This window comes from Bacidia gigantensis, assembly GCF_019456465.1.
Source record: "Bacidia gigantensis strain McMullin 20006 chromosome Unknown contig_231, whole genome shotgun sequence".
NCBI lineage: Eukaryota > Fungi > Ascomycota > Lecanoromycetes > Lecanorales > Ramalinaceae > Bacidia > Bacidia gigantensis.
The window spans coordinates 1,170,194-1,194,265 of NW_025408598.1; the positions used below are offsets into that span (position 1 = coordinate 1,170,194).

At 47.8% G+C, this 24,072-nt stretch overlaps 12 protein-coding genes across 12 annotated transcripts; 4 read left to right on the forward strand and 8 right to left on the reverse strand.

Annotated features, from left to right (window-relative positions):
- Positions 1-351: 351 nt before the first annotated feature.
- Positions 352-1,253, forward strand: KY384_004377 (uncharacterized protein; the record flags this gene model as incomplete). The annotated part of the gene is made up of 5 exons (XM_044812883.1): positions 352-400; positions 528-634; positions 737-901; positions 952-1,143; positions 1,194-1,253. 5 exons carry the CDS (start codon positions 352-354, stop codon positions 1,251-1,253), a joined length of 573 nt encoding a protein of 190 aa, XP_044670303.1.
- Positions 1,254-1,728: 475 nt separating this feature from the next.
- KY384_004378 (uncharacterized protein) lies at positions 1,729-2,358 on the reverse strand (the record flags this gene model as incomplete). The annotated part of the gene is made up of 1 exon (XM_044812884.1): positions 1,729-2,358. One exon carries the CDS (start codon positions 2,356-2,358, stop codon positions 1,729-1,731), a length of 630 nt encoding a protein of 209 aa, XP_044670304.1.
- A 435-nt stretch (positions 2,359-2,793) lies between these two features.
- Positions 2,794-5,827, reverse strand: KY384_004379 (uncharacterized protein; the record flags this gene model as incomplete). Its single annotated transcript, XM_044812885.1, has 4 exons — positions 2,794-3,923; positions 3,972-4,596; positions 5,306-5,724; positions 5,779-5,827. The coding sequence occupies 4 exons, from the start codon at positions 5,825-5,827 to the stop codon at positions 2,794-2,796; spliced, it is 2,223 nt and encodes a 740-aa protein (XP_044670305.1).
- An 851-nt stretch (positions 5,828-6,678) lies between these two features.
- KY384_004380 (uncharacterized protein) lies at positions 6,679-9,622 on the forward strand (the record flags this gene model as incomplete). The annotated part of the gene is made up of 9 exons (XM_044812886.1): positions 6,679-6,709; positions 6,972-7,047; positions 7,179-7,190; positions 7,242-7,364; positions 7,437-7,598; positions 7,647-8,038; positions 8,204-8,571; positions 8,627-8,636; positions 9,309-9,622. 9 exons carry the CDS (start codon positions 6,679-6,681, stop codon positions 9,620-9,622), a joined length of 1,488 nt encoding a protein of 495 aa, XP_044670306.1.
- Positions 9,623-9,760: 138 nt separating this feature from the next.
- On the reverse strand, positions 9,761-10,246 carry KY384_004381 (uncharacterized protein; the record flags this gene model as incomplete). The annotated part of the gene is made up of 1 exon (XM_044812887.1): positions 9,761-10,246. One exon carries the CDS (start codon positions 10,244-10,246, stop codon positions 9,761-9,763), a length of 486 nt encoding a protein of 161 aa, XP_044670307.1.
- Positions 10,247-10,899: 653 nt separating this feature from the next.
- KY384_004382 (uncharacterized protein) lies at positions 10,900-12,173 on the reverse strand (the record flags this gene model as incomplete). Its single annotated transcript, XM_044812888.1, has 2 exons — positions 10,900-11,141; positions 11,525-12,173. The coding sequence occupies 2 exons, from the start codon at positions 12,171-12,173 to the stop codon at positions 10,900-10,902; spliced, it is 891 nt and encodes a 296-aa protein (XP_044670308.1).
- Positions 12,174-12,203: 30 nt separating this feature from the next.
- On the reverse strand, positions 12,204-12,923 carry KY384_004383 (uncharacterized protein; the record flags this gene model as incomplete). The annotated part of the gene is made up of 1 exon (XM_044812889.1): positions 12,204-12,923. The coding sequence occupies one exon, from the start codon at positions 12,921-12,923 to the stop codon at positions 12,204-12,206; it is 720 nt and encodes a 239-aa protein (XP_044670309.1).
- A 1,217-nt stretch (positions 12,924-14,140) lies between these two features.
- Positions 14,141-15,235, reverse strand: KY384_004384 (uncharacterized protein; the record flags this gene model as incomplete). The annotated part of the gene is made up of 1 exon (XM_044812890.1): positions 14,141-15,235. The coding sequence occupies one exon, from the start codon at positions 15,233-15,235 to the stop codon at positions 14,141-14,143; it is 1,095 nt and encodes a 364-aa protein (XP_044670310.1).
- Positions 15,236-18,306: 3,071 nt separating this feature from the next.
- On the reverse strand, positions 18,307-19,545 carry KY384_004385 (uncharacterized protein; the record flags this gene model as incomplete). The annotated part of the gene is made up of 2 exons (XM_044812891.1): positions 18,307-18,541; positions 19,244-19,545. 2 exons carry the CDS (start codon positions 19,543-19,545, stop codon positions 18,307-18,309), a joined length of 537 nt encoding a protein of 178 aa, XP_044670311.1.
- A 562-nt stretch (positions 19,546-20,107) lies between these two features.
- Positions 20,108-21,025, forward strand: KY384_004386 (uncharacterized protein; the record flags this gene model as incomplete). Its single annotated transcript, XM_044812892.1, has 3 exons — positions 20,108-20,132; positions 20,263-20,936; positions 20,993-21,025. 3 exons carry the CDS (start codon positions 20,108-20,110, stop codon positions 21,023-21,025), a joined length of 732 nt encoding a protein of 243 aa, XP_044670312.1.
- A 224-nt stretch (positions 21,026-21,249) lies between these two features.
- Positions 21,250-22,804, reverse strand: KY384_004387 (uncharacterized protein; the record flags this gene model as incomplete). The annotated part of the gene is made up of 2 exons (XM_044812893.1): positions 21,250-22,570; positions 22,641-22,804. 2 exons carry the CDS (start codon positions 22,802-22,804, stop codon positions 21,250-21,252), a joined length of 1,485 nt encoding a protein of 494 aa, XP_044670313.1.
- A 247-nt stretch (positions 22,805-23,051) lies between these two features.
- KY384_004388 (uncharacterized protein) lies at positions 23,052-23,906 on the forward strand (the record flags this gene model as incomplete). The annotated part of the gene is made up of 1 exon (XM_044812894.1): positions 23,052-23,906. The coding sequence occupies one exon, from the start codon at positions 23,052-23,054 to the stop codon at positions 23,904-23,906; it is 855 nt and encodes a 284-aa protein (XP_044670314.1).
- Positions 23,907-24,072: the final 166 nt, after the last annotated feature.

Here is a 24,072-nt window from a genome sequence, read left to right on the forward strand (position 1 = left end):
CTTTTGGGAAGAAGGAAAATATAGTCTTCAGCGAACTTCAAAATGCAACCCAAGAGCTCCGTAAACGCGATCCATGGTACGGTCTGAAATCAGAAGCACTTCTTGATGCACTGTCCTCAATACTCACAATTTTTGTTTCAGGAACGACGCCGTTGCCAAGGGTATTGACCGCATCACTTCCCTCAATGGCCCGAGGACAGAGACTAGATGGACGCGCATGACTGACCTCACGGTACGTATACGTCTGTCAACCACAACCAATCAAATTCAACGATGCAGCTTCCCCGGGTATTCTCAACAATATATTTCCCCTAGTTGACTGACGGTTTTCCGTATTAGGGGTTGCCAATTATGGCCGAGAATCATGGTGGAGGTTGGCAAATGGAGACTGTTGATAGTGGTATGTATACCGCAAAAGGCTTTGACGACGCATACCGGCAATTGGGGATAAACAAAGCGGACGACCAAAAAGTTTTCGCGAACCAGTTCTTAAGGTTCTCCAATTGCCAATATGATGACCTTGTAAGAGCGGTACATGCTTATACTCTGCACAAGGTTGACTGAAACCAATCAGGAAGAGACCGGAGCCCAATTCATAAACGTATACAACGTTCCAGGCAGAACAATTGTTGCGGTCAGTATCCTTTTGATCAGCAGATAATAACCGAGCGTATTTCAGCGCCAGCTACCGAATCTGCCATGGTCTCGAGCTCGTACTGATTTTTGATCTGCTTAGGCGTACAACGTGCATCCTGTCGCGTCGACGCAGGGCGAACCACCAATTAATATCAACGGGCAACAAGTGAACTGGCAGCAGAGACTTCCGAATGTGCAGAAGTGGTCCGACGTCACTGGTATCATCTGGGTGGACAAAGCTGGTAGTGCTGTTGGGAATCTCAAGGTCGCTCGTCTGCTCCCCTTTCTAAAATCCTTAGCCCTGACTATAATTAGTACGTCTTCAGGCAAGCCATCGTGACCGATACGACCAAGGCGACTATGAACGAGGCCTTTGAACGCAGCGGCTCTCGAATCGGATCAAATGGTAAATATGAGAAGCGCTGGCCAGGCTACACATACAATGCGGGTTCCGAGGAGTTTGCGGCTCTTCTTGGAACGCTTCACGGCACAGGAGTCGCCTTTCTGGTCCTCACTCATCCCGATGAACTGGGGGTAAAAACATCGAGTCGGTTCAGATCTTCACCACTCCCGACGTGAATAATGATTATCATCAGCTGTGGACACTATCGGGATAATTCTGTTTGTCATAGCACCCCTAGCTGTTACCACCCCTAGCTATACCATACCTGAGTGTAGTGTTGCTAAGCCACTGCATGGTGCTGTGGCAGATAGGTACCTTTAGGGAAAATCGACAGAGATCAACAACGTGATGGTAAAGGGAAGATATGCACAGACTTGTACAGACAAGCCGTCGGCGACCAATTAGGAGATCTGCGGTGGGCCATAGAGGAGTTAAACCCCAAACATCTTGAGCTTGCGAATAAACATGCAAAAAGTCAGGATTCCCCTTTACCTGTAAGCTTACCGTAAGATCCTGATCACTGACTCCTTGCTTCCTGTAACGTCATCTAAGTTCTCTGGAAATGATATGCCTCGCCCGGAATCAAGGCATGATTTACACACCTCAATCCGTCATCCGACCATCTAAATGTCCCTTGTGCAATTCTTCGAGCCTCTTTCATGCGAAACCTCTTTCTGAATCGCCCGTTTCTATTTCCCATCCTTTGCATTACGTCTCCTCCACTCCCTCACACCCCTCTCCACTTCCGCCCAGGTGACGCCATCCCTGACCAGCCAAAAGGTCACTCCGAGTGTCTCTACGTTCCGATTCCTGGTCTCATCGTCAAAAAAGAGTATATCTTCAAACGCAACGCCCGTCTTCTCGGATAATCGTGTCATATGCGTCTTTTTATCTCCCGGAAATATCTGATGCTGATCAAAAAACTCTCGCGCCGGCTTGAAGGTCGTAGTCGCCGGTATCCACGGCGTTGTGGGTACCGTTAATTGCTTCAAAAGTGTCTGTGCTAGGTCTGGTGTATGTGTCCGAGAGGCTGTGGCAAGCAAGGGCGGTGAGGGTAGAGATTTCATGGTCGCGAGAATGGTTGCGACATCGCGATAGAAAGCAAATGATTCTCCGAAGCGATCCACAGATTTTGCACCGCCCTCTTTCGCTTTCAGAGGAGGTGTCACATGGGTATCAACCCAGAATGGCCATAAAGTGTAATCCAAGTCAAAGGCAAACATTTTCGGGATTGGTAGGCCGTCTTTGAAGACATTTGGAATGTTCGTTTGCGGTGCGAGATCTGCTGTTGACGTTGACTGAGTGCTCTTCTTTGGCATTGTGAAGATGATAAAGGAGAATACAGTGACAAAGAAGAGTACGGCGTATGGAGAGTGATAGGGAAATTTCCGCAAAGCGCAGACTTGAATCATGCAAATGGTCGAAGAGAATAGGTCAAGTTTGCGGTCGTACCTGACTAAGGATCCAGCAGCTGCGAAAATGACGTCCAAGGGTCACTTAGTCATCATCAATGTAGCCGGATATGCAAGGCACTTGTACCCAACGTTGACAGCTTCATAGGGCACATTCTAAGGGCACCCTCCCTGTGCAAAGCCCCAAGTTCAAGGCACTTCAACTTTGACCGACGTACCATGTTGAATCAATAGCATTTGCTACTACCTGAATCGATGCTCATAATAATTACATGATTAATGTACCGAGCGAGCCCACGGTAGCATTGTCGACGGCTGAATCCCTCGCTATTCACGAGCATCTCATCTCACTTCGTAGGCTAGGCAATCAACGTCCTCCAATACGTGCCATTTCTGTGCAGCTGCTTTGAGTCCCAGCGCCTGCCGTTCTTTCCTCAAACTTCCTCGGTCGATGGCGTATTGTAGAACAGCTTTCTGTTGCTTACTGCTCAGGAGCCCGTGAGAATCAACCGCGTATCCGAGGATGCGCCACCATATGTCGCTTGAAAAGCCAAGGGGTAAGTTTGATCTGTATGTTTTGTTGGTCAGGGAAAGTCGTTGATCAATCGGCCGTGTGAGGTGTGCTGCAGTAGGAATATTCGTTGAGGAGATGGCCGCAACGCTCTGCTTCCGTGGCTTCGCTCTAGGTGACATGCTCATGTTGACTGATTTTGGTGTGAGAGGTAGGCCCCACGGATTGGATTCCTTTGGTGGAACAGCCGGTATATCAAGGATTTTGACGATGGACAACCTCGGTTTCGGGGCTGGCGTTACTGGTGGAACTGGCGGGGAAGGCGCCTTGGTAACTGTTGGGTGCATCATTCGGCTAAGTGCAAGCATCTTGCAGGCTGCAAGCCATAGATCGTTGCTTCGTAGCCCTTCATTTTCGATAGCATTAAGTTGCAGTCGACTTCGCGCTCGGTGCAGCTCCACTTCCACAGTCTCCTTACCCTCACTATCAGTAGCCGCGGAGCTCCATCGTCGATGACCGTTAGGACTCGGTAGGGTAAAGTTCGAATCGGCTCCGACCTCTTTCTCCATCGACCTCGCATCCTCCTCAGTGGAGTCTTCAAGCCCATGGACGCAGTGAAGGATTTCTCGCGCTCTCTCAGCAAGGTCAAGAGCTTTAAAAGCAGCATTACTGCATCTCGAATTAGGCAAGTAAATAATCCCTCTGCAACGCGTTTCAGAATCATGTGCTGTCAACTGGTGGGTCATTGGCCCAGGTTTTACCGGCGGTACGTATGGAAGTAGTTTCTGTGGGTAATGATGGCTCATCAACACATACGAGAGATGCAGTGCCGAAGTATCGTCTATCGAGGTTTCAGATAGGATTATGTATGGTATCGCTCGTAATCCCTTTGTCGATCTGTAGATTGGCAAATGATGGAATTCCTGGGATATATTTCCAGCTTTCTCTTGAACCTTAGAAGCTGCTCATAGTCAACCGATTCTGCATTGCAAGAAGAGCTTGAATTTACCATGACGGGACGGTTTCAGCCCTTTCCCATGATTCACTCCATTCCGATTTGTTTCATCGTCCTCGGCTCCAATACTCCACTTCCTCGCTTTGTGTTCCAATGCGCTTACCTTCTCCGAGATTGAGCCTAATCGTGAGGTCCCGTAACTTGCATGATCTACGAGCTCCGAGGGCACCGCAAAATCAATTGATTCTTCTTGGCCGTGAACTTTCGACAATATCTCGAAAGCTTTCGGCCCAAGTGCGTTATTGCTTAGATCTAACCTTCGAAGAACGGAGCAGCTCGATATGGCGCGTAGAAATGCCTCCCAGGCTATGATATCTTCCGATGAAACAATATGGATGTCATTGCTCGAAAGGTCTAAATCTCTAATGTCGTTGCAAGCCAAACGCACTATCTCCGAAAGCAAGTGCAATGATACGGGGCTCAAGCCATTGCTTTTGAGGTTGAGCTCCTCCAACCGGAGAATATTGCTCTGGCCACCATCAGCGTTGTAAGTCTGTATCAGACCCTTAGCAAGCTCCCGAAAGCCTGTGTCTGTGAGGGTTTTGCATGAGACATCAAGCTCAACAACAGGATCTCGCAAGGCCGCTTTCGAGCCTAACGCAGGCGGAATGCGTTTGATCTTGGCTCCTTAGCATGTTGGGCATGGAATGTGGGGTGCAATATTACCAAATCCTTAAACAAGACCTGTCCCAATTTGATACCGTCGCTATGACGCTGTGAGAATTTTTAGCCCAAGCGCAGGTTGAGTAGTATGACTGAGACTTGCATTTGTATAATTAAGTCGTCCCATATCTTGTCGAAGTAACGGAAAGAGAAACCGAAGGGATTCCAGTGAATAAAGGGCGATCTTGCTGAAGCGTGTAAATGACGTGAGGTGTCACAAAGGGCCGCGACAAAGAGTGTCACGAAGAAACGAGGGCTCAAGCAAATCAACGTTCATATGCCTGTCGGACGACTGTAGAAGGGGCCGGGATCGAGAGGCACGTTACCGTTGGCTAAATAGTGAATGATGCAGGGATTAGACAATAATCAATCCAGCAGGGTATTGCACACTGAATTCAAGCTCAGTGCGATGAGCGCCGTTTATCGTGTAAGCAACACCGTGTGGTTTTCACGTTCGCTCAAGAAGTACAAGCAAACATTCCCGTCGCGCATTCACAGCAAACTTGTGCCTTTTACCTTGGATCATTTTATCATGAAAACGCCATGCCATCTATCTCGTATGAATTTTTTGACTACAGCCGCCCGATGCGAGTTCGAGACGAAGATGTCGTCTTTATGCAACGGTTGCACTTTAAGTCAGGCGGCCCAGCACTTGGTTACCGCACGATTGAGCTCCTGTTCAAAGCTTCCAACAGCTCTGGCCTCGCAGCTAGTGCAAGTTTGGCCTCTGTATAGGACATCCACTTCCGATCTCTTTTGTGCATCTCCGGCCATTTGGCTTCCTCCTTCTCCACAGTCACCTCAAAGAACTGAAAGACTGCCCTAGGTGCCTGAGCTGTGAGTTCCTCCGGGCCGCGTCTGTCAGGGATCTTGCCAAGGTCCTTCTGTATCTTGCAATGTATCCCAGCTTCTTCCCACGCCTCCCGGCACGCTGCATCCTCTGCTGTTTGCTCGTCCGTCTCCCAACCTCCTTTGGGAACGACCCAGCCGTTGCGTCGCGTAGATTGAATCAAGAGAACTTTTTTCTTATCGGCCGAAAGGGGGACGACCCCTGCAACTAATCGCTCGCCCTGGGCGCCGTAACCTGTTCGAACTCTTGTGAGCCAAGATCGTAACTTGAAGATGAATTGCTATTCACGTTGATTGTCTCTTCCTGTACGCGCCTTCTCTTCCAGCTTGGGGGCCATTACAGACTGCCGGGCTTTTGCGGAGCTCGTAAGCTGACCAGGCAAACCCGAGGAGCGATCGCGCGCGCAACAATTTCTGGATTGGCGAACTGAATTGACTTCTAGCAAGTTTGACGAAGCTTGTACACCCCCTGACCAGTTTCCAGGAATGGTTCTGGCTGGTGGGCAACTGAAGATAGTCCTTGAAGCGTAAGTTGGAGGACGCTGGGGCCTGGATAAGGAGAGCCTCACAAGCCGGGAGGCGGGCTTTGAGGGTGGAAGTGTGAAGGTTTGTCGGGGGGCGGCGACATTATTACTTAAGAGTACTATTGATCGGTCAAGTAGATGACTCAAGCTAGGCTAAGGTATAGTGTGGTCCTTTGATATTGGAACAATTTCGAAGAAAAGGCGAAGGAAAACTATTTTTCCGCGCTCGCAGGCTCCCTTCCCCACTTCCAACCCCCACATTCACAGCGTTCCATCAATGATCGGGAGCCGTCGTGTAGCCTGTATGCTAAAATAAGATACTTCAGGACTCTTAATGAAAATTCTGTCGAGAAAGGGTCACAGGGTCTGGTTCCCCCAAGTTTCGCTCACCCCACACTCTTCTTTTGAGGCTAGGAGAGCTGAGCTCTTTCCTCTGTAGATTTGCTTAGAATCTTCCGTGCATGACACCAGTCAAGCCTAACGCAGGCAATCATCTTGTCCGTTGAAGTAATGTCCGATCGAAGAATAGTTCCCGCAAATTGCAGCAGCTAAATTGCAATCTTGCTTCCTAGGCTCAAAGCTCAGTGGCTCTACGAGTAGCCTCACTGCAGGTGTCTGAGCGCACGCATATACTACTGCTGCTGCATGAAGTCACACCTGCCAGAATGGAGGATTACTCTATAGTCACTCTTGACGGTGCGTTGGCCTCAAAAATAACCCGTGCTGAAATGGCTGGCTTGGAAGGCTTCAGCTCTTCCCATCTAAACTTGCAGCTGATGGCATATTTCTAGGCTATCAAAGCAAATCTTGTACGTAGGGATGCCTTATACAAAGAACTCTAGTCTCATTTACTCGACGCGAAGGTGGATACTGTTCGTCAGACCAGAAAAATCGTCAGGCTACCAGTAAAAGGTTTCCCCCAATGAAGTGCATAAAGGCTGATATTGCACCTTTTCAGGCGCCTCTTATGGCATGTTGAGTAGCACAATGCAGCCTGCGTATTACCAGAAACTTGCAGACAGAGGATGGCGACGGTATGCCTCACTTTTTCTTGTGAATTTTTTGTTTTTCTAAAGTCAGGACGGATTGCTTACGGTAGTCAACGTTGGGAAAGCTCAGGCAATTTCTTCTATAAGCCTAATAACAAAACGACATGTTGCCCGAGCTACACCATTAGGTTTGTTGAGTAAAAGAGAGAAAGGAGTAGGCAAAGTCTGACAACTATCAGACTCGATGCCAGTGCGTTCAAGTCGAGGAAAGATCAACGAAAGGCTGCAAATAAGTGGAATCGGCATGTCCTTGGCCAGGACTATCGGCAGAAAGCTGCAAGATATTGCCCCAAGTCACGACAGTACGTTTGTTTTACTCATCTAAATCTTCGGCTTTCTATGCAAGCGGCAAAAATCTGTATCTGATTGAACAGAGAGACAAAGCGCCTCAAAAACACATTCGACCTATGGCATACCGTCCATGAGTCCGAGTATAATTACATCACAAAGCCTTTGGATCTAAAGACTCAACAACACATCGTCCCTGCTCACAAGTTTGAAGTCACACTCGAGCCAGACAATTATACCAAGGAGAAGTAAGGCTAGCATTTCTGCTTCGCTGGTTTCGCTAATTCTTCGGTTAGATACGATTTGTTCCACAATTATCAGCAAAATGTACATAAGGAAAGTCCAGATGAGATATCTGTGCAAGGCTTCAAAAGATTTCTCTGCTCTGGGTTAGGACAGACATATGAGAAATCTTTTGATGATGATGAAACAAATGAAAAAAAATTGGGTTCCTATCACCAGTGTTACCGTCTAGACGGTAGACTCATCGCGCTAGGCGTACTCGACCTTCTCCCAAATTGTGTAAGCTCTGTATACCTCATGTTCGTCGTTCTCAAGCTCTCTTTGGAGAAGAAGCTAATTACAACTAGGTATCACAATAATTTTGCTTCTTGGGATTTTGGAAAATTGTCCGCTTTGAGAGAAATTGACCTAGCTCGGGAAGCCGGCTACTCATACTACTATATGGGTCAGTATAGCACACCTAGTCTTGAGGGCGCACGTAATAGTTTTTATCATAGGATTCTATATCCACTCATGCGTTAAAATGCGTTATAAGGCCAACTTCAAACCGACGTATATGCTTGGTTAGTCTTGAACGAAGCGGGCGAATCTCTGCTGAACTTTTGTGTAGATCCTATCTCGTACGACTGGGATTTGCTTGACGCAGATCTTCGAGAACGCTTGAATGCTAGAGCATTTGTATCAATGGCCTTGGAGCGCACGCTAGATATTCCTTCGGAGCGTGCAGATCTGCAAACTTTCATCCAGGACCTTTTGGATGCGGCCAGGCCAAACCAAGCCATTGACATTGGCAACGTCAAATATGAGACGGCATTAGACTACGTCAGAGGTAGTAAGTATGGACATCCAGCCACGAAAGAGTTTTCAGACATCTTCCGGAGAGGCATGCCTGGCGCCATGTCTCTTGACGAAGTCAGGAGAAGTGATGTTTTTCCAAAGTGGAAGATCACGCAGAGTTCTCATACCTTTGAATTAAAGGTAAGAAGCTGTTCACAAACCTAATAACCATCAGTTTGATCCCTGATGACTCTAGGAATTGACCTGTTGGTACGAGGGCGACATCGGAGACGCAGGAACAATAAAAGGTGCCTTGGCCGGGCTTTTTGCGTGCCTAGGCGCAGATGCCATCGATAATACAATGGTGTCTTTCGATTTCTAAGGTAGCCGAGAGTCCGAAAGGATCGCTGTCCCTGCGCTGAGCACTGCCTGGCTCTTATTTCTATAGAAAATATGGGCGATGATAGTCTGAAAACCAATCTTCACATGGCAAGATCATTGAATGATTGGTAAAGGCGATAAAGTACGTTCGATAGCTGGTCCCTCGTGCCTTCCATTAGCAGACCCGTTTCAAGGCCCCAGTGTAAGAATGACATGCCTAGCATCAATTGCGCAATTGAAGGAGAACAGACAATGATGGAAAGCCTGTCTTTGTGAGGCACGTGAGGAACAATAAACACAATTGTTTGTCGCATGTCTGAATGTTCATTGTATCATGACGTGAACTCCTCTATGATTGTTACATTCCAATTTACCTTGAGATTGAGATGTATATTTTGCCCAGAACCCTTGGTCAATGGTTTGCTGATTTGGTTTTCTCAAGTCACTTCGACTCCTCACTTGCAAATTCAAAGATCTTTAGATCTTTCGGGGATCAAGAACTATGCCTCAGCAACATGTCCGTCCACAATTCTCCTGTCCATACTCTGACCACCGAGACGAACGACGGAACGCCAATGTCCCAGAATCGATAGATAATCACCATCGTCAACATTTGAGTCACCTCTATGACGAGCTCTATGATAGTACGGGTCGCCTACAGAAGGCGACATCTGACGAGAAAGCTTCCTCCGATGGGAATTCCGAACACCTTACCAAAGCTGAGGGTGAAATCGAAGCGGACAGGGATGCACCACATCCAGGCTTGAAAAAGGGAATTCCAACATCATCGGCTACTGTTACGTTGCCATCCGCTGACTCAGATGCTGAGTCTCAACGAAAGCTGCATTCTGAGGACAATAGAAAGACATGACCATCAGAGCTTCATCCGTGTTGCTGTAGTTCAGCAGGGCACTCTTGATGAAGTAAGACGAAAGTGAGAGCGGTGGCACACCACATGTAGAAAGAATGTGGCCTCAAACAAATTCCTCAGCTCGACTAATAATGCATATCAATCGATCTCTTTCCACCACCTCCATCCATCTCCCGGCCGCTTGTTTGCAGCACTTTGATGGCTTCTCCTACAGATCCATTGCTTCTCGTCCCATTTGACCTTATCGTTCTTGGTATACTTTGTCACCTCCTCTGCTATAGCACCATCATCCTCTTCTGAGACTTGCCACTCCGTCAGCTTGCTTGCTGTTGCTTCCCTGCCCTTGCCCTTTTTCTTCTTCGCGCTGACTCCAGCGTGTTTATTCTTCCACATACCACCATATTTATAGTCTGGATGATGTTCGTCTCCATCGATCACGCCGCCGGAGACGGCTCTCCAGCATTGGCTGGGGCAGACGAATTGCCACCTTGCTGAGGAGTCAACTTGGCAACGGACGAGCACATCAGCTAGATTTCCGCAGAGGGAACAAGCTTTACGGTGAGCGGAGGGGGATAGGGCGCGTTTATTGGCCTTATTGGGAGTCAGAACATCGTGCTCCGACATGCTTCTTGTTGGCTGCCGTAGACTCCTCCGCTTTTAAGTGCTCCAAGTGACTCAGAGACTTGTTTGATGTCCTCTGTAAGATGTCAACATTCAATTGGATTCATTGCCAGTTAATGGACGACGAGAGAAAAGGAGTCGACTGCTTAGCCATGTGTTTATTATTTTCGCAAGGGGCCGAGGGTCGGGTTAGTCTGAACGTGGCCGCGCTAAATTTGTAGGGGCAAGATAGGGGGGTAGAGGCCTAGGATAACCTGGCTATAGGGAGCTCTCTAGGGCACATGCCCCTAAAACCTCGCGCTTAAATTCTATTTGGCATGGCCACGTTCAGACTAACCGACCCTCGGGCTCGGGCTTCGGGGCTCTAAGCTCCAAAATAGGTCTAGTCTCAGGGTCACTTTACTAGGTAAACTTGATATTAATAGCGCATATCACAGCATGTACACCCGGATACGATCTAGATAAAACTACACTATTCTTAGCAAATGGCCAAATCTGCCGTATGGCCTGCCGTATCTAGGGGTAGATCCGAGCTAGGGGTGACCTCTTCTACGCCGCCCCCTGAATATAGACAGATCACATATACAATCATATTTAACTGAACATCGCAAAATCAAAAAACATGAGGTCTTCAATCTGTCCAAAACATCACGTATCTAGAGAGGATTCCAACCATACCCCATTCTTCCTCCTTTTAGGTCCCTGAAATTACCACGAAGCGCTTCTAGACCAACTACGCTGACCTCGTCGACGAAAGCCTGTACCTTTGCAGCGATTACTTCGGTATCAAAGTTGAAGAATTTGTAAATCTCTGTGTTTGCCGGCAGCGCTTTCCCAAAAGAATTCATTGAATGGCCGGCATCTGCATATCGCTCCCACCCGTTGACAACATATGCCTCTATAACCACTATCGGCTTGCGGTTCCTGTACTGCATCACGGACTCTCTATACTCTTGGGACTGTGTTTCAAAATGTCTTTGACATGGGAAACTGACGATTCGTGCCTTGATTTAATTTTCCTTTAGCTTATTCCTAACGTCGACTGCGAAGGCCATTTCAGAACCAACCCCAATGAGAGTCAAGTCAGGATCATCTTGGTCAACGAAAACGTATGCCCCATTCATGACGCCTTGACGACTTGAATGCTGAGGGTATTGTGTCAGCGCATGTCTTGACAGACTGATGATTGTCGGCGTGGTTTTGGCTCCAATGCAACCATGAAAGCACCGCATGTCTCTTCTGAATCACATGGTCGAACGTAGAGCAGATTTGGCATTGCACGAAACAAAGCAGAGAGCTCAACCGGCTGGTGCGCCGGTCCGTCGTCGCCTATAGCTATAGAGTCATGGGTCGCAAGGTGGATAGCTTGAAGCCCCTGTATGGCGCCCATTCGTATGCCTGCTGCACTGTAGATATAGAACAGGAAGAAGCCCGACGTAACTGGAATTATTGTTCCGGGATTGAATGCAGTCAAACCGTTTGCGATTGATGTCATGGCGTGCTCTCTGATTCCGCAATGCAAATATCGTCCTGTATAATCACCTGACAACCCACAAACAGTCTCAAGGTTGGGATGCTGGAAAGACACATGGCCCTCCCATGACATATTGATCGATGGCCTCACATCTGCAGTGCCCACCTTAAATGTATTTAGTCTCTCCGCCAGAGCAGCAAAGATAACTGAGGCCGATTCGCGACTTTGAAATTTGTCCTTTGGAAAATCTTCTCGTCTTGGGATATACTTACGCCAGTCATCTACCATGTTTCCCTCGATTCTGAGCTTGAATTCTGCTGTAGGATCTGGATATTTTTGTGAGTATACTTGAAGCTTTTGCTCAAATTGGGCCTCCAATATTTTGCCTCTGGCAACAGCGTCACGGAAGACTTCGTAAACGTCAGGATCAACGATGAAATGCTCTTCGGGATTCATTCCCAATCGCCGTTTGACAATCTTAACGCCTTATTCTCCGAGTGACCCTCCGTGAGCGCTAGAATCGCCCTCTTTGGCGCTTCCGAAGCCTATGATCGTTCGAACATTTATAAATGTTGGCTGTTCTCGACTATTCTGGGCATCTGTTAGAGCTTGTACAAGGGCTGTAACGTTCGAAACACCGTCAAAGACATCTATTACGTTCCACCCACAGGCACTCATCTTCGCGTTGATGTCCTCGCCGCACGTAACGTCGACACTGCATCCATAAGTGACTTGGTTATTGTCGTAGACAACAGCTAGATTATTGAGCCTCCAATGACCAGCAAGCTGAATAGCCTCGAGCGCAAACCCTTCTTGTAAGTCGGCATCACCAATGATGCACCATGTCATATTATCAGGCAGGTCAAGGTCCAGTCTGCTATACAATGCATTAAGGTGTTTGGTTGCTACCGCAAGCCCAATAGCATTTGCGACACCCTGACCTAAAGGTCCAGTTGTTACCTCAACACTATCGTGTTGGATCTGAGGGTGGCTAGGGCATATAGAATCTTGTTGAGGGGAGTGGTAAGATTTCAATTGCTTAAAAGTCATTGCCGGGAAGCCAGTCCAGTGCATGAAGATGTATTGCCACACACATGTGTGGCCGTTTGAAAGGACTAGTCGATCTCTGTTAATGTACTTGGGATTCGTGGGTGAGTATTTCATAACGTATTTGTATAGAGCAATTCCAATTGCAGCCATTGACATAGCACCGACTGGATGACCACCATCGAATTGCTGGCACAGATCTGCCACAAGACATCTAAAGGTCCGTAAGACTTTGTCATGTTTCCCTGACTTCTCTTTTCTTCAAGGCTAAGCTGCAATTGTGTCACGGTATCATTTGCCATTGCTCTTCCGAAAGTACGTCTGGTGATAGTAGAATACCTCAAAGGACACTGTGACAAATACCAGTGGGTATCGATGTCGCATCCGAGGGATTGAACCGGCTATGCAATCTTCATGACGACGTGATCAGCCTCGTCGCGTATGCTTAGCGGAAGCGGCCTCATCATTCTTGTTTACAGAGTGAGTATTGCATGTCCAAGATAGTACTATAATTGGCGCGACTAACAATGCTTCGGTTTTTGAAGACTCACGTATCATGTTGCGGTCGTTCTGAAGCCATGAGTGAACCTACGACCTTGGGCAAGGATGGCCAAGCTTCCAAAGAACATGCAAACGGCCGTCCTCGGCTCAAATAGCCATCAAATGATTAGCTGTTGCAGAAAGGCCGCTCATCGTTCTACACCGATTGCGACAGGCTAGATCGTGTCGCGCACTGGTTTCTTGTAGATCCCATCACTTTGACTTGCTTCATCAAGGATGCACTCTGCCCGGCTCAAGGTTGAACATGCATCCCTAGTTTCCGAGACCTATTGAGCACTTCTCTCTGAGCATGCGGACCGATCGCGATGGCAATTTCACATGACATTGGAGCCTCCCTTCCCCATGGTGAGAGCGTCCCTCCTCTTCAAGTCTTGGGGCAAAACATAAGTGCCTACAACAAACCAATGATCAGTTGTACTTCGTATGGCTGGTCGAGAATGGGTGATCAATATGGTCTTGGGTGTTATTCAAGGCATGGCGTCACTCGTCAGGGACTGGAATTTAGGATTCTAGGCAATCCCATTTAGGTTGAAGACTACGCGAACCTTCATCGCGACGGCGCCCTCGGCAGCCCGATTTGGTTTGGGTTTGCAAACACATCTATGCTCAAAATTTGGACCTCTTTGATCACCATTGTCATAGGTCGAAACTGTTTACAGACAATTTGCGGTACAATGAAACCGTCCCATTTCAAATGTTAAACTTTACTCCTTCTCCCATGGTGCATATCTATCTACGAGGTAACACATGTCCTCGTATGCCCTGTCTACCAGAGTCAGCAAGTAAACCAGGTGCAGTACATTCATTATTTTTGCTTACGTTTGTCTCACAATATCACCCTTGTGGTGAGCGGAATGGACGATGTTCATTTTGATGCAAGAGATTCTATTCCTGTCGTCCCATTCTTCTACTGGTTCACTTACGGGATATTCCCTAAAGTATTGACGTGTAAATCTATCGGAACTGATGTGGTGCCGAACACAGCGCCACATTCCAATCTCCATCTCGTTGTGTGCGTAATACGCTCCAGAATCAAATATCAGGATTGAATTGTCTTCATAAGCAGTCCCAATATTGCCCTCCCAGAGGTCTCCAAGAATAAGACTTGGCTTGATCTCATGGCCATCCTCTTGAAGTACACCAAGGAGCCGCGGGATGACTTTGCCCAGGGTACGTTTGGAGGCCTTTTCGAATTCAGGCCATGGACCGTTGGTCTGGAGGTCGAGTCGTAACGCATCTCCCAAGAGAGTTTTGAAAAATGACGCCCAATTGTCATCCCATTGAACGCTCTGCGGATACTTGCTATGATATGTTGGAATATGGAAGCCGAATTTGCCCGTCGGTGAAACGCTTACGCGATGGAGCTCCGCAATTCGCGAACATAGGCGAGCAGGATTGGGAAGTTGAGTCCTCATGTCAATGAAATCGCAGAGAAAGAAGTAAGTGGTAGGCTCCTGGATCTTGAACTTGCCCCACGCATATGGCCGGGCTACCAGTGTAGGAATAGTTTTGTAAAGCTCAGTCATGGCATTAAACTCTCCTTCCATCATTTCTCGCCCGACATCGTCAGTCGCACACTGAATCAATTTTAGCTGAATAGACCAAGCTTGAGAGTACCAGAGGAAGCGGGCGCGCACTTTCAGAAAATATACTTTGGAAGTTCGGTCTTCCAAGACAGTATCTGTTCGAGCAGTCACCGTCCAAGCTGAAGAACCAAAATGATTTGCCGAGAGGACCGTGGTCTTCTCAGGCAATGCTTCACGTAAATCAGCTCGATGTCGCGAAACCGTTCTTCTCGACCGAGTCACACCTTCAACGACCGCTTTATCAAGTGGGAAATTAGCATCGATGCCCACATGGAGTATGAAATCCTTTGGCTTCTTTGTAAGTGTATGCACTGCTACCAACATCGTTGCAGTGAGGAGATGTAATTTTGTTGGATCGGACAACAGCTCCCCGTCTCCTTTTGAGAGCCATGGCTGGCAATTCTTCAGCCTTGGAAGAAGCCGGGGATGAGCGCGAATATCGCTATGAGCCGCAGAAGATAATCGCTGCAGCTTTTCATTCACCAGCTCCGAGTTACATCATAGTCGACGGGTTGGATGAATCAGACGCCCCCAAAACGTTATTGAATTTGCTTTCCCAACCAATATACATTCCCCTGAGCTTTGTGGTTGTCAGTCGGCCAAGCTCTGCATTTTCATCTGGGTTCGACAAGTTCTCAGAAACTCGACCGGTCACTCGTATGTCTTCAGAGGCAAATGAAGACGACATTTCAGCGTTCATTGAAAAAGAGTTGCAAATGATGCGTGGGAATGAAATACTTCGACAGAACGTGACGTAGGAGATCGTTAGAAGGGCGTCAGGTAACTTTCTTTGGGTACATCTTGTGATACAAGAGATTCTTGACTGCCATACCCAAGGAGAAATAGAGCAGATCTTGGAGACCGTTCCGAGCGGGATGCAGCCACTGTACGAGCGAATTGAAAGTGCCATGGCCAGGACCCTGCGCCCTGCCGACCAGAAATTGGCGGGGACCCTCTTGTCTTGGGCAGTTTGTGCACAGCGCCCATTGAGTCTTCAGGAGCTTGCTGAGGCAATCGAAGTTGACTTCCCTCACATCATCGATCTCAGACACACCATTGGCTATGTTTGCAGCAGTATTTTGGTCGTAGACAGAAAATCCAGAGTGCTTCTTATCCACAAGATTGCACGTGAGTACTTGACAAAAAATCTCGAACGGCCAATTCGCCATTGTACCAGCGGCTTCTATAAACGAATTGTTCCTCAGATGCATGTCATCTCTTTGTGACCCTCGGTTACGCTCACAGCATAGGAATTCTCAACTTCCGTCGTTCGTAACGTATGCCGCGAGATCATGGCCGTTTTATCTACAAGGTTATGCTGGTGGCTCAGACATATTGACGGCACTGGTGAACTTCCTACATGGTACATCTGTTCTCATTTGGATACAGCTCTTATCTACCCAGGATCAGCTCCATGTTTTGGTTCAGAGTTCGCGCTCACTTTCTGTCTTTTCCGAGGAAGAGAAGAGATCTTGATGCCTCGCTTGCTCCAAATCTCCGCCCTCTTCAAGATCTAGAGTCCATAGACCTATGAATCACTGATTTGATCAAGATCGTCGGAAAATTTGGGCGAAATCTACTCGAGGCACCCGATTCGATCTTCCAATTTATTCCCCCTTTCTGTCCTACTACTTCATTATATATCGATCATTCGGCCGAGGGAGTACACTCTCAGTCTCCTTATCTAGACAATCAAACACTATCTGGGACGTTAGTCTGGCCGAAATCTTTATAGGAGCTACGTCCCAGGCTCTACACATTATTTGCGTTGGACGGTACTCTGCTATCCTGACCACGTCAGATTCTGTCATTCTATGGAACTCTGCAACATACCAGAGGAGCACTGAGGTTATTCATGGGGAGCATGTGATCACTATGTGTGCTAGTAATTCTGGGAAGTCGATTGCCACGTACGGTTTTCGAACGACTAAGATCTGGAATATTTCTACTGGAAAAGAGATCATGTGCATCCCAAATCCTGGCCAAGGAAGAGCATTAGGCATCAGATTCTCTAAGAATGACACTGAGCTCTGGGCGGGCTCGGACGATCGAAAATTTCGGTGGATTTCACTGACCAACACAAACGTAGGATGGAAAGACTTTGGGCCAAATCTATTCAGTACAGAGACGACACTGACCGGAGCCAAATTAAAATCCCCTTGCTCAATTGCATTCAATCCTGACGGTACTCAGGTCGCCGTGGCTTTCAGAGGCGCACCGCTTACTGTATGGAGTGTAGAGCGACCTGAACTGCTCGCCCGGTGTCGGCGCGAGCGGAAAGCTCTGCTCAGGTGAGGTCGATCAAAAGTTGTACGTGTACCGCAAGCTGGCGGCATCCAGACAATGACGCTGTTTTCAAATGGCTAAATCATCCTCTGAGCTCAAATCACTTGTTCGCGGTCAGAGCCACGAAGGCCTTCAGTCGTAGCTGGCAGGATCTTGCCCACAAAGACACCATTACCTTCAACGTCCCGAAAGCTCATGAGCCATCCAAAAGCAGTAACAATGTGGATAGAATCAGGAAGCCATCTCTTACCCGCTCGATGAGTTCAGACAATTTGGATGCAGAGGTTCAGCATGCATCGTCCACTCAAGGTACTCTTCACGTCATGGTTGAGACTTCTACGTTTTTAAAGAATGAAAACAGAGGTGAAAGGCAACTTATGTTCTTCAAAAAGACGGATTTTGATGGCCCATCAACTTTAGTATCGCCCAGACCTATTCCAATTGCTTTATCTGAAAATTTGCAACTTCCACTAGGTGTACTCTCCGGGGAGAAAGTTGTATTTCCTGAAATCGAAAATTGGCTGTGTTCATGGCGACTTGATCTCGGAGATGGGATTGGGGGAGTCCAACAACACTTTTTCCTGCCTCGAGACTGGTTTAATGCTGAATGCTTGGAGCTGTGCCAAGTAACAAAGCATGGTTCTCTGATTGTTCTTAACGACGGAGACGTTGCATTTATCAAGAGCGAGTTAGGCGTGACGTGATGATTAGCACGACCTCGTTGCCCAAACCTCTCTTGTTCGGACTAAAAGCTAATTGTAAAGCATGTGAAGGAGCGTTGACGACCCGGAAGATGTATTAATCGCTCTCAAATTTCGAGGAGTACTTTTGCCCAGGAATGATCTAGACTTAGATTGCCGAGTACCGTCTGGTCTTCTAAAGTTGGAAATAAATACCGCCTCGTTCATGAGAACCGTAGATCCTAGAAGAAGAGTATGCGAGCTCATAGCCGATCTCTCGACTTTTGGTGTATTTCAGACCTAATTGCACTGCCAAAAAGGACCAATTTGTGCATATAGAAAGACTTCGCCGCACAAGGTAGCACCTTCATGCTCCCTAGACAATTGTGTGGCCTCCCTCTTAAAACGACTACAGGATATCTGGGCGTTTCATGTAGCTTCCGAATCTGGGGAATTCTCTGCAAGTACATCGTTCTGACATACACCAACTCCCCCAATAGCAAGGACGATCATGTACCAGATACTCCGAATACGTACGTGCTCGATGGGGAATTTGGAGAGGTCGTCACCTCTGATTCGATCTATCGTGAAATTGTTCTTCTCGGCCGTGATGCGGTAATCTCTGTTCATGATTTTGCCAGACGGATAGGCGTTAGCAGCTGACCTGGAAATCCATCCAGAATGTAGTCACCGGAGAAATAGGACGCAAGGGCACAACCGAACCCGAATGGGAGATAGATCAAGCCTGACGTCAACTCGCTGTAGTGATAGATAGTGATGAATACAGTGGACAGTGAGGCCTGAACACAACAATAAACCATATAAAAACCGAGACTGTCCATAAGATCGTTGAGGTCTCGTAGTCACCATGTTGGCGAGCTTACCCTTTCGACTGAGCCTTGAAAACGCTGCGTATCTAGAATCGACAGATTCCTGTTGATGCCTCTTGGTGATTTGCTGCCATTACCGACAACATTGCGGGCTGTTTCTGGTAAGAGCAAACAAAGAAGTGTCAGGCAAATGCCGCTGAGAATGACGAGGAGCCAGAAAATCCATCTCCAACCAACCCTGTCAGCTATGGCACCGCCGAGAACAGGCCCAAGACTCGGAGCAACATTCGGTCCACACCAAACGACTCCAACGTAAGAGTCCCGTTCGGCAGGAGGAGCCAAGTCAGCAACGACACCATATGCGATTGTTATTGTGGCTGAAATGGAAATCAGCACCGCTCAACGTAGGACTTCTCGAGTGTAAGAGCAATACATGAGCTTCCTACGCTTTGCAGCATGCGTAGAAGTAGTAATGCTGGAAAGGCCGCTGCACAGCCTATCCAACATTTGCAGCAAAGTAAACGAAGAAGCTAAACATGTAGATAGGACGGCGCCCAACGCGATCGGCGAGACCACCGAGGATTGATGGAACAATGCCCGAAACTATCATATAAGATGTGATGGTCAGGTTAATGGCCTCGACAGACGTCTGAAAGTCGTGGGCGAGAGCGTAGATGGCTGGGTAATAGACAAAACTGCTGTGCGGCGAGAACATGCCTGCAAACGCAGCCAAAAACCCTATCCATCGTTTCTGCCCCTTGGTGAAGACTGTGTAACGGTTTTCGCCTTCAACCGTCTGGTCATCTTTTTCACTGGGTTGGGGCTTTTCCAAAGTCATTTGACAAAATCAATAAAGAGATTAAAGACCTGCTTTCAAATCTATCTGGTATATTATTTTCGATGCCCAAAGTGGCGGGGAGACTGGAAAGAACAGATCTGAGAGGCAAAAGCAACGCGTCTGGCTCTGGCAATGATCCACAAACCTGTGCGCAAGTCGCAAGGCATTGGAACGCGGCATCTACGATAACTTGGGTCAACTAATTTTGACTTGTGAGGAACCTTCTCCATATCTTCGCCTTTTGCCAAAGCTGTTTCTTCTTTTAGGTTTTGGTATATATTTGTCTAAGGAAGAGTGGTGCCGGTCAAGACCAGCGACCGAAATAGTTAGGAGCTACCTACCTTACTGAGCTGGAAGTCTAGGGCCAGCTTCAAAGCCGCATTGGATGCGCAACTGTTGTCCTAGACCATACATTCTTGCGTATATTTAAGACCGTCCTGTGCGCTTGGGCTCGCCTTGGCGTGACGCAGATCGATTAACAAATTTGACAGAGCTTGTCGATTCCACGAGATCGTTTCCGAATGACATTTCTTTGCACCTCCCAAGCTTCAGTTGACCCAAAATGATGAGAAAAGCTTTGATGCACCGTTCGCGACAACTTCCATTCTACTTACGACATTGCCCCCCTTCTCAGCAACAAGACAGCACTTTCCCCCATTCGATTGTCGCCTCTTCAACCCCAAGCAACGACGGCCAGATTTTATACTGCCGCCACAGAACCAAACAGTAACACTCAGGCACCTGAGGTCCCGCCGTCATCTTCCGCTCCCAAACATGACGCGGCGAAGGAGGAAGACCCGATGAAGAAAGAGCTCGACACAAAGACCCGAGAAATAATAGATTTGAAAGTATGTGAACGGCTTCCACCTTTTCACCAGCAATCTCTAGCAAATTCCCTCCCCGCAACTGACGAGTCTCTCTCCTTTCGACAGGATAGATACCTACGCAGCGTCGCCGACTTCCGCAATTTACAGGACCGATCGAAACGTGACATAGCTCAAGCGCGGCAATTCGCCATTTCGCGATTTGCCAGCGATCTTATAGAAAGCGTAGACAACCTCGATCGAGCACTCGGCACAGTCGACCCAGCATTCCTCCCGCCCTCTTCCTCAGAACCCATCGCCGCAGAATTTTCAAATGGGGACGATAGTAAGGAGGATGGAATGAAGGAGCTTAATAATCTGTATCAAGGCTTGGTGATGACAGAGAGAATACTGATGCAGACGCTGAAAAAGCATGGATTAGAAAGATTTGATCCAGCCGAGAAGGCCGAAAAGTTTGATCCAAATCTTCATGAGGCGGCTTTTATGACAAAAATGGAGGGCAAGGAGGATGGAAGCGTCTTTAGCACTATGCAGAAAGGGTTTATACTAAATGGTAGGGTCGTAAGGGTAAGCCACCGACGACCTTCACTGCGAGGGACAATGACTAATTAATACATGTCTAGGCTGCAAAGGTCGGAGTCGTTAAGAACAGCTAGTTGTAACACGTCATGAACGTGTCTTGATTATGGAGCATGAAGTGCGGACTTTGTGTTATTGAAGACTTTGAGATAGCCGGTGAGACATTTGTATATACTCCCCTCCTGTACGGGAACATTATCGCGTTTTAGCGGGTCAGGAGTAATAGACGCTCCACGAGGTAGAATCTCTCTAGCTGTGGAAATCGTAAAACACAGATAGGTCACCTTCAAGAAGTCGCCTTTTACCTGAGTTCTACCCCCAGATTCGCTACCAGCTGGTCACTAATTCGTTTGTGCAACTTATCAGCTTCCTCATTCTTCAACGTCCTTTCCAAACTGCGATAATTCATCCTGTAGCACAAACTCTTGCGACTAGAGATTGGGTGAGTGAATTGGTCAATCAACTTCACATCTTCCACCAAGTCTCCCCCAATATCTCTGACGATTTCCATTACATCATTCTCATGGAAGTCTTCCTTGTTACCCTTCAACCCTCCACCTGCTGCACTGCTAGAGCCTCGTAGCCAGAAAGAGACATCTTTATAGCAAGCAGGATACTTAGAAAAAGGCACAAATGTCTTAATATCTTTCATAGTGGAGAATTGGCTCAGAAACCTCGAATCTTTCGACCAAAAGAGCCGAATGTCTGGAATGGAGAAAAGAAGCATAGCGACGCGCTCTAGACCCACGCCGAAAGCCCATCCGAGCTGGTTAGGTACACCAGCGTTGATCTGGAGTTCCTGTTTAGTAATACCGCACCCAAGGAGCTCTAACCAGTCTCCCTGCCAAAAGACCTCGAGCTCCCAACTTGGGGAAGTAAAGGGAAAGTAGGCTTCCACCCAGCGGATTTTGAGAGGTTCTGCTTGCTGAACGAAGTCTTTCTCTTTGCCGCCCCATTGTGTAGCTTGCTGCGCACGAGTGAAGAGCTCAACAACCATCAGCTCAAGAGAGCGTTTCAAGTGCGCAGCAAGAGCTTCAACCTCTTCTACGCTATGATGTTCTGCCTGGAGGGGATTTCGCTCTGGATGCGTGGTAGGGTTACCATCTGAGATCTCTAAATCATGGCTTTTAAGAAGATTAAAATCATCCCAAACCGCTTTCGCGACGTCACCCTTCGGAACATTTTGTCGGTCCCATATTCGCGCCCCTTCCATTTGGTGGAAGACTGGGTAGTGGCTTCGATCAATTGCATCACGTCTATAGACATCAGCGCTGATTGTGTATCCACCACTTTTGTTATTTCTAAAAAGCTCGGCTTCATGCGCACTAGAGTGCGTCCTCAAGACCGTATCTCGATTCACGTAATAGGTGTCACTTCGGTTCCTGCCTGGGTGATTAGGAGGAAAGCCGAGGGAGTCGAAGTTCTCATAGACTGTAACGACAGGGTCCAGATTATTGTAGTGGGTATAGGTGGGTTGTGGGAAGCCAGTCTCAATTACTTCGCGCGTGATTGAGATAGGATGCGACGGTTGCTGGTGGAGCTTGCGCGGTAGGAATGCGATGATTGATGGCGGTACATTCGTCCAGTCATCTATTGGATATACCTGTCCATTCAATGTAACGCTAGGAGGAGAGGTAGCATCTGCATATTGTAAGGAATAGGAGCTTCCAAATTATGGGGGAAAAGTTGTACCGGTGGATTGATGTCTGTACTTGCCAGAAGAGCATAAGGCGGATTGAGCAGGCCAGACTTGCCTCGCGGTCAATCGAAGTCTCCATGATGCTCTCACTGCCCTGCCAGTGGCCAGTGTTCTCATGCTGACGCACGGCATGAGCTCTGTTCCGATGCTTCTTCATCTCGAAGAAGTTGATCGCTTGGCATCGCCGGGCAAGTGATGGGCATAGTTCTACCCGCGAGTTCACTCGAAAATTCCCAGTTGCTGAAAATCTGTTACTTCGGCACTGCAGTTTTGCGACTCGGCTACAGGGTGAGCTGGTGCTTCATGATGCCTGTCAATAATGCGGATTGGAGAACCTTTCGCCTTCCAATTACCCTTGCGATATGATGGCAGGGGCGTTTAGATGACGGCAGTTCAACCAGAGGATGGCACCTCATAAGGTTTTACTGCGCGGACGTACATTCGCAACTGCACACATCAGCAAGCATCACCAGTACAGACAGATTCGCCTTCATTCGAGCTCGGTTTCTTCCGTCAATCCATCCGAGATTTCACACTTCAACAAGCTAGCTTCAACCTGGTGGGACCCTCATGGACCTTCGCGCCTTCTGCATCAGATGAATCCTCTGCGCCATGACTTCATAGGTTCCTGTTTCGCCTCTTTCCCAGGCTCGTCCCAGCAGAAGAGCTACCTCGACATCGGTTGTGGAGGTGGTATATTTGCCGAAAGTGCTGCCCGCTTACCATGGACGAAAAGTGTACTAGCAATTGATCCCAGCAAAGAGGTTATCGACGTTGCGAAACTGCATGCAAGGAATGATCCATTACTTATGCAGCCTGGGAGACTGCAGTATGATAATCGCTCGATCGAGGGAATACCGCAACCTGCAACTCCCGAGCAGCAGCATGATGTGGTGTCATTGTTTGAAGTTCTTGAACATGTTACGTACCCCTCGGCATTCCTCACGTCGTGTCTACCATTCGTTAAGCCTGGAGGCTGGTTGATACTTAGTACTATTGCTAGGACGTGGACGAGTTGGTTCACAACCAAATTCATCGCAGAGGATGTTGTGAGAATGGTGCCGCGAGGTACTCATGATTGGAAGAACTATGTCAATGCAGATGAGCTGCAAGAGTGGATTTTAGAGAAGAAAGGGTGGGGCGCTGGCGGAGGACTGAAGGTTATGGGCGTGGTGTACGTTCCCGGGTTTGGCTGGAAAGCTGTTCCAGCAGGAGAGCAATGGGGCAATTATTTTCTAGGTATCCGACGCGATATTTAGGTGCAGATCAAAACGTAAGCTTTTGATCTGCCGTCTATCCAGCAAAGGCTCTTTTCAAAGAACATAAGCAACCGGATAATTCAGAAATATTTCACCAGTCAGATTTATGGGGTATCTAGTTCGCAGCTTTCTGATGGCTATCATCAAACGGTCACAATAGGTATAA